The following is an 8,845-nucleotide window of genomic DNA, read 5'->3' as shown; positions in this document are numbered from 1 at the left end:
AACAGTTTCGGGTCAGTCTTGATTTTCGATGCTATGTCATTTTCATACTGTCGCTGGGCCTCCCTCCTTACCTGTGCATACTCGTTCCTGGCTCTGCGACTGATCTCCCTATTTTCGTGTGTTCTCTGCCTTCTGTAATTTTTCCATTTTCTATTGCACTTTGTTTTTGCCTCCTTACACCGTCGGGTAAACCAGGGGCTCGTTCTGGTCTTCCCGTTGTTTCTGTTGCCCTTGGGAATAAACCTTTCCACTGCCTCCTTGCATTTTATTGTTACATATTCCATCATTTCGTTTACTGGCTTTCCTGCCAATTCTCTGTCCCACTGGACCTCCCGCAGGAAGTTCTTCAACCCTATGTAGTCCCCTCTTTTATAGTCAGGCTTTTCCCATTCAACTTCTGTTACTCTCTCCACTTGCAGCTCTACTATGCATTCAAAGCACAGAACCACGTGGTCGCTAGCTCCTAGGGGACTCTCATACGTGATGTCCTCAATGTCTGAACTGCCCAGGGTGAACACAAGGTCCAATCTTGCTGGTTCATCCTCCCCTCTCACTCTGGTAGTGTCCTTAACATGTTGGTGCATGAAGCTTTCCAGCACCACGTCCAACACCTTGGCTCTCCATGTTTCGGAACCCCCATGTGGCTCCAGGTTTTCCCAGTCAATCTTCCTGTGGTTGAAATCCCCCATAACCAGCAACTTTGCTCTGCTGGAGTGAGCTCTTCTTGCCACCTCAGCAAGTGTGTCCACCATTGCTCTGTTGCTCTCTTCATATTCCTCTCTTGGCCTCCTGCAGTTCTGTGGTGGATTATACATCACTGCAATGACCACCTTGTGTTCCCCAGACTGAAGTGTACCTACTATGTAGTCTCTTTCTCCCGTCTCATCCATGCCTTCCATTTTCTCGAATTTCCATCTGTTTTTTATGAGCAGAGCAACCCCACCTCTCCCTGTGCCCCTTCTATCTTTCCTCATGATCTGGTATCCTGGTGAGAAGACTGCATCTGTTATTGTCTCCGTGAATTTTGTTTCTGTAACTGCTATGATGTCTGGGGACTTCTAATTGATTCTTTCTTGCCATTCCTCATGTTTATTCGTTAATCCATCTGCATTTGTGTACCAAACCTTCAACTTCTGTTCTAAAACTGTAACTGTGGTGAGGGGGGGTGGGAACAGAGGGACTGGTGTGTGATGGTTGGTTTGGATTGTTCAGTTGCCTTAGGGGTGTCATGGCTGAGTCCTTCTGCAGGTGTTTCTGAGGGGTGCTTGTCCTTCCACTTGTTCCTGGGTTATTCTGCTCTCCTTTTTCATTTCCTCCCATTGCTCCTTTCGTTTTTGAACTCTCTCTTTCGTCTTCCTTTCCTCCTGTGTTCTGTCTCGATCGAGGTACACACTCATGAACTCCTGCTTGCCTCTTAGCCGTGATTTCTCCTGCAGGATCATGGTTCGGGTTGATTCTGCCTTGAAAATTACTTTGAGAGGCCAATTCCTTTTCTTTGTGAACCACCTGATTCTCCGAAAATTTGCCACCTGGGTCATGTCCCCCTCGCCTATCACCTTCATGATACCTTCAATTGCTTTTTTCTCCTCCTGCTTTCTTTCCTCATAAGTTTCCCCTTTAGCTTCATCTAGCCCATAGACAAACACTGATCTCTCCCTTTCCACCTCCCATTGTGACTCCCATTGCATCCTCTGTGTTTTAGTTCCTTCCCGTGGAGTGTTCCTTCCTTCAGTCCCTTCCCTAGCTATGGCCCCTATGCTCCTTGGTTTGTCCTTCCTGCTCACCTGTTCCTGCCCCCCACAGGTGTCTGGTAAGGTCCCTGCACATGTCCTAGTTACTTCAATGTCTTCCAACCACTCATTCTGTCCTAGTGTGCTCCCTGTCTTTGTTTTGGCCCCATGTGGGTTTGACAGGACCTCTGCATACAGTTTAGTTTCCATGTTCCCTTCAGACCCGTTGTCTGTGTCTGATGTAGCCATTATCGATGCTATTTCTGTAATATCTTTGTCTCTATGCTGTTTCAAATGTCTCAGCTCCTCTTCTAATCTCTCTATCTTGTTTTCTGCTGCTGTGGCATGTTGCTTCCACCTTCTGCATTCTGCTGTTAACCTCTCTTCCATCTTCCTTGCCAGCTCATCTAGTCTCCTTTCCCAGTCTTCCTCCCTTTTTTTGAGCTCTGCCTTCCAGTCCTCCCTCCCAGATTCATCCTTCGAGCCCCTTGTTCTCATCCTAGTTCTAGGTTCCCCCGTTGCTCCACAGAAGGAAGGGGGAAGGGTGGTTAGGGGGAGGGGAATAATGGTTAGGGGGAGGGGAATGGATGGTTATGGGGGAGAGGGAGGATGGTTATTGGAGGAGGAGAGGTAGTTGGGGGAGGGGGTTAGATGGTTTGGGGGAGGGGGTTAGATGGTTTGGGGAGGGGGTTAGATGGTTTGGGGGAGGGGTAGGTGGCTAGGGTGAGGTGGTTAGGGGAGGGGGGAGTACGTGTTTGAGAGAAAGAGAGGGGATGGTTACTGGAGGGGGGGAGGTAGTTGGGGGAGGGGTAGGTGGCTAGGGTGAGGTGGTTAGGGAAGGGGGAGAGGTGGTTAGGGGAGGGGGGGTACGTGTTTGTGTCAAGTGTATATGTGCTTGTGTGTGTGCTTGTGTATGTGTGTGTGCATGTGTGGGAGACAGAGGGATTGGATAAAGGGGGGAGGGGGGAGAAGGATGAGTGACCCTTAAAAGCGGGGGAGGTGTGTGTATGGGATTAGCAGGGGAGGGAGGGGAAAAAAGGGCCAAGGGTAAAGTGACCGTGACAGTATGTGTGTGTATGTGCGTGTGTACTCACCTAGTGTGTGTGTGTGTGTGTGTGTGTGTGTGTGTGTGTGTGTGTGTGTGTGTGTGTGTGCGCGTGTGTGCGGGTGCGTGTGTACGGGTGCGTGTGTGTATGTGCGTGTGTGCGTGCGCGCGTGTATGTGTGTGTACTCACCTAGTTGTACTCACTTAGTTGAGGTTTCAGGGGTCGAGTCCAAGCTCCTGGCCCCCGCCTCTTCACTGATCGCTACTAGGTCACTCTCCCTGAACCGTGAGCTTTATCATACCTCTGCTTAAAGCTATGTATGGATCCTGCCTCCACTACATCGCTTCCCAAACTATTCCACTTGCTGACTACTCTGTGGCTGAAGAAATACTTCCTAACATCCCTGTGATTCATCTGTGTCTTCAACTTCCAACTGTGTCCCCTTGTTGCTGTGTCCCATCTCTGGAACATCCTGTCTTTGTCTACCTTGTCAATTCCTCTCAGTATTTTGTATGTCGTTATCATGTCCCCCCTATCTCTCCTGTCCTCCAGTGTCGTCAGGTTGATTTTCCTTAACCACTCCTCGTAGGACATGCCTCTTAGCTCTGGGACTAGTCTTGTTGCAAACCTTTGCACTTTCTCTAGTTTATTTACGTGCTTGGCTAGGTGTGGGTTCCAAACTGGTGCCACATACTCCAATATGGGCCTAACGTACACTGTGTACAGGGTCCTGAACGATTCCTTATTAAGATGTCGGAATGTTGTTCTGAGGTTTGCAAGGCGCCCATATGCTGCAGCTGTTATTTGGTTGATGTGCGCTTCAGATGTGCCTGGTGTTATACTCACCCCAAGATCTTTTTCCTTGACTGAGGTTTGTAGTCTCTGGCCTGGTTGTAGAGGCGCTGACCCCTGAACACCAACCGGGTAGGAGGATGTTGCACATGAGTCTTACCAGAATTGTACACCATTAATTATAAAAGTTAGTAATTGGAGAATGGAAAGAATAAGTAGTGTTGAGGGAAAGAATAAGTAGTACTGATGGAAAGAATAAGGAGTCGAAGGAAAATACAAATCAAAACACCAAGGCTAGAACAGTTCGTAAACTAAATACCTCATGTCCTAAAAGCAAGTTATTTGTGAAAGAAGGTGACAGTAACAATAAGTCACAATACCATGACTGGAACAACTCACTAACAAGTGAACTACAGAGACTTCCCTACATACAAACGTACATTGGTTTTACAACGCCTGCTCGGAACCGAGCCTGTTCATAAGTAGGAGAGAGACTGTACCTGTAAGGTGATGTCTTCATAGATGCCTTGTACTCTAGTGGCACCACCTAAAGCAGCCTGGGCTAGGGAGATTGTGGTGTCTGTGTGGATATCCGCTCCTTCTCGGCGGAAATAGTCGCTCTTGGTAACGTTGATTCGGACAAACACTTCCTTCCTGCCCACAGTCATTCTTAGGGTCTGTCCGTCCTCAACACCTAAATAATGAATCAGTATTAGTAATACAGTGGAACCTCAAAAATCGAACTGCTCCCAACACAACCAATTATGTAAGTGTATTTTTGTAAGTGCTTTTGTAAGTGTATTTTTGAAGGTCTGAAATGGACTAATCTAATTTACATTATTCCTGATGGGAATAAATTCATTCGGTAAAGGCACTCGAACAGTCTTCTGGACTGAAGAAAGTTCGATGTTTGAGGTTCCACTGTATTTTAACATACAGGCTGTCCCCCCACAAAGGCAGAGTCACCCAAAAAAGAAGAAACACCCCCAGCATCATTCGTTCAATCCTGCCAGATGTGGTGATGGGACAGCCCAGATGACCTGACCTGAAGAGAGGTCATCTGAGCTATTATCTTCTATTTTAATCCAACAGACATCTCCCATCACCTTTCTGTCTCTTGTGCCACTACCACTATTCCCCATACTTACTACTACCACCACTACTACTACCACTACCAGTATTAACTCTACCACTACTTCTCATCTTTCTTTCTCTATCCTGTCCCTGTCCTCTTCTCTGTTATATACTGTCTCCCTCACTTTCCTGTGTTAGTGTGACTAGTTAATGGTCCAAGTCAGACCAAAAGGTTATCACAAGCTTCTCTCTCCTATATGCAGGATATTTGTGTTCAAAATTTATGGATACACTTTTTTGAATTGCATAAAACTATATATAAAAAAGCTTGAAAAACTCAAAAATCTATAATAGGGGGCACTTTTACTCTAATGCTGTTTTTATTGAGAATATATTAACCCTTTCAGGGTCCACAGGCCCTCTCAGAGACTTGTTCTCAGGGTCCCCCAAATTTAAAAAAAAAAAAAAAAATTTTTCTTATGAAAAGATAGAGAATCTTTTCCTGATCATAACGACACCAAAAGTATGAAATTTGGTGGAAAACTTACGGAATTATGCTCTCGCGAAGTTAGCGGTCTCGACGATGTTTACGCATCAGCGATTTTGCCCACTTTGAGCCCTATTTTCAGCCCATTCCAGTGTATTAGTCAACAAAAATCATAACTATTTCACTAGAACTCCATTTCTTATATCGAATGAGTACAAGAAACCACCCATTTACAGATTTCAACTATCCAATACAGTGGTCAGAATTTAGCAATTTTGCCAATTTCACGCAAACTTCAAAAGATGCCAATTTCCAAATAGGGTCCAGAATAAACAAGAAAGACATTCCTGGCACTAAAATAACATTTCCTCTGTTCATTAGTCACGTCCCCAGGCCCCTCTTACATTCTTTTGCTTTCCATTTTGAATTTTTATTCTCACAAAAAATAGATTTACTGTTATGCAGACTACTGCATTAGTGTAGAAATGGTATAAATAATATCAGCGCACTTGTGAAAGAATATTAGACTCACCAGTTGACGTGTATTGGACGCTTAGCATGATTTGTTTACTTTTGAACTTTGGTAAAAGTCAAACATTTCTGCTACTTTGAGCTCAATTTCAAGGTACTTTTCATTGTAAAACCAGTCAAAATCATCTCAATTTCTGTAATATGTCTTCCATTCTATAAAATGAGACCAGGAAAACTAGAATACAACAATAAATACCATACGAAAATACAGTGCAAAGTCGCTGTTTTAATCCAAAAACACGGTCAAAGTTTTTTTTTTCTCATTACGCACTGTGTGTTGCAGGATTTTTTTTATACTGCACACACTTACCACATAGACCCATTCTTTCATATGTAGGCCTACCAGCTTTCTCTCACTAGATTTGAAGGCACTAGAATTTATGAGTACTAGTTCGTGAAGGACCCTGGCACGTAAGCCGTACTAGTACGGCCGAAACCCTGAAAGGGTTAATTTTGGTGAAAAAAGTGTGTGTGGCTCCAGTCACAGTTGCAACTGTGACTGTACTTTCTGGAACCGTGTACGTACCTGCGGGGGCTGTGATCATACCTGTGGAGACGTGACGGTACATGAGGGTGACTGCACCTGTGGAAGCCATGACCATACGTACAGAAACTGTGACTGTACCTATGGAAACCGCGACTGTGCCTGTGGAAACTGTGACCATACCTGCAAAAACTGTGACCATACCTGCAAAAACTGTGACCATACCTGTGGAAACTGACTGTACCTGCAGAAACTGACCATACCTGTGGAAACTGGGACCATACCTGCAGAAACTGACCATACCTGCAGGAACTGTGACCATACCTGCAGGAACCCTGACCGTACCTGCGGGAACCACGACCGTACCTGCCGGAACCACGACCATACCTGTGGGAACTGATCGTACCTCTGGGAACTGACCGTACCTGCAGGAACTGGCACCGTGACGGTTTTGCGCTGTACAGTCTGACCCTTGCCCTCACACTCCTCGCAGGGGTACTTGATGTGCATGCGCGTCCCATGACAGTACCGGCACGTCTGCCGCATCACAAATGGACCTATCAGGGATATAAAACAGAACTTTGAAAAAGTCACGTTTTAAGATAAAAAATTTCTGACATAAAACAACTTTTATTTGATGTTGTAACCCCTTATCTTGCATACATTACTAAATTTAAAAAAAGAAGCTTTCGTTTTTCTTTACTGTTAAGCACAAAAGAAAGCCATTATCATACGGTGAATTTCAGCAGAGTAATACTAATGTTGATGAAGACAGGGAAGCTGTAATTTTGTGCATTGAGCAGGGAGGTATAACATCTTTTTGGAGTGAGGAAGAGCCAGTTGTGAGTGTGGGGGAAGTGAATGAAGCAGTGAGTAGAATGAAAGGGGGTAAAGCAGCGAGGATTGATGGGATAAAGACAGAAATGTTAAAAGCATGGGGGGGATATAGTTTAGGAGTGGTTAGTGTTTTATTTAATAAATATATGGAAGAGGGGATGGTACCTGAGGAACCAGCATGCACAGTTCCTTTGTATAAAGGAAAAGGGGACAAAAAATGAGTGCAAGAATTACAGGGGAATAAGCCTGTTGAGTTGTAGGTAGTAGGTTGGTAGACAGCAACCGCCCAGGGAGGTACTACCGTCCTGCCAAGTGAGTGTAAAACGAAAGCCTGTAATTGTTTTACATGATGGAAGGATTGCTGGTGTCTTTTTTCTGTCTCATAATCATGCAAGATTTCAGATACGTCTTGCTACTTCTACTTACACTTAGGTCACACTACACATACATGTACAAGCATATATATACACACCCCTCTGGGTTTTCTTCTATTTTCTTTCTAGTTCTTGTTCTTGTTTATTTCCTCTTATTTCCATGGGGAAGTGGAGCAGAATTTTTCCTCCGTAAGCCATGCGTGTTGTAAGAGGCGACTAAAATGCCAGGAGCAAGGGGCTAGTAACCACTTCTCCTGTATATATTACTAAATGTAAAAGGAGAAACTTTCATTTTTCCTTTAGAGCCACCCCGCCTCGGTGGGATACGGCAGGTGTGTTGAAATAAGAATATAGGTGAAGTATATAGATAAGGGTAAAGAGGTTTTCATGGCATTTATTGATTGGAAAAAGGTGTATGATAGGGTGGACAGGAGGGCAATGTTGCAGGTGTTGCAAATGTACGGAATAGGACGTAGGCTACTGAAAGCAGTTAAAATATGCCTGTACTTAAATATTGTATTAACAAGGTATACCAGTACTTAAATACGGTATTAACAAGGTGTACCAGTACAGTGGACCCTCCGCTTTCGTCGATCTCCGTTATCGCCGATTTCAGTTTTGGCCGACTTCTTTCATTGACTTTTTGGCTCCATTTTTGTCGATTACTTCCGTTTTCATTAATCGTACGGAACCTATCCAGTCCCGAGCGTGTAGACAAAACCACCTCCCACACCATTCTCAGCCAGTGTAGCATTGTTTCTCAGTGAGTGAACATATCCTACCAGGTCATACAAAACATTTCGTAATAATCCATTGTTTTTGCCACTTGTTTATTATGTGTAGCTGCTAAATAAGCCACCATGGCCCCAAAGAAAGCTCCTAGTGCCAGTCCTTTGGTAAAGAAAGTGAGGAACACTGTAGAAATGAAAAAAGAAATCCTAAGAAACTATGAAAATGGCATACACATTGCTGAACTCAGCAGGATGTACGGGAAGTCGCCATCAACAATCAGCTCCACTGTGGCAAAAAGAAATCACAGAAGCTGATATTGTGAAAGGGATGAATGTAATAACCAGAGATCCCAAATAATTGAAGAAGTGGAGAAATTGTTGTTGGTGCAGATCAGAGAGAGTTAGCAGTGTCGTGCAGTCCATTATTTGTGAAAAGGCAAGACAGTTACACGACGACCTCTTAAAGAAACTGCTTGAAACAAGTGCTGATGTAGGTGAATTTAAAGCCAGCAAAGGCTGGTTTGAAAAATTCAAGAAGCGAAGTGGCATAAACAGTGTTGTAAGGCACGGTGAGGATGCCGGTTCAGACAAACAAGTGGCTGAAAAATTCATGCGGGAATTCAAATATTATGTAGAGGCTGAAAAATTCCAACCCCAACAAGTGTTTAATTGTGATGAAACAGGCCTGTTTTCGAAGAAAATGCCAAAGAGGACCTACATTACGCAGAGGGAAAAGGCACTGCCAAGACACAAGCCTAT

General features: G+C 44.4%; 1 protein-coding gene across 3 annotated transcripts in view; it reads right to left on the bottom strand.

Annotated features, from left to right (window-relative positions):
* The window catches only part of LOC128702580 (protein tumorous imaginal discs, mitochondrial), a 43,394-nt gene that overhangs the window by 16,440 nt on the left and 18,109 nt on the right, over nucleotides 1-8,845 (bottom strand). For all 3 annotated transcript variants that reach the window (XM_053796881.2, XM_053796882.2, XM_053796883.2), the window contains exons 5-6: nucleotides 6,570-6,701; nucleotides 4,069-4,262 (exon numbers count right to left, since the gene is read on the bottom strand). In XM_053796881.2, coding sequence (XP_053652856.2) covers nucleotides 4,069-4,262; nucleotides 6,570-6,701 — 326 coding nt within the window. The remainder of the gene's footprint in view (nucleotides 1-4,068; nucleotides 4,263-6,569; nucleotides 6,702-8,845) is intronic.

This window comes from Cherax quadricarinatus, chromosome 98 (genome assembly GCF_038502225.1).
Source record: "Cherax quadricarinatus isolate ZL_2023a chromosome 98, ASM3850222v1, whole genome shotgun sequence".
Lineage (NCBI taxonomy): Eukaryota > Metazoa > Arthropoda > Malacostraca > Decapoda > Parastacidae > Cherax > Cherax quadricarinatus.
Note: the sequence above shows the minus strand (reverse complement) of the source record. Positions and strands in the feature narration are given on the sequence as shown.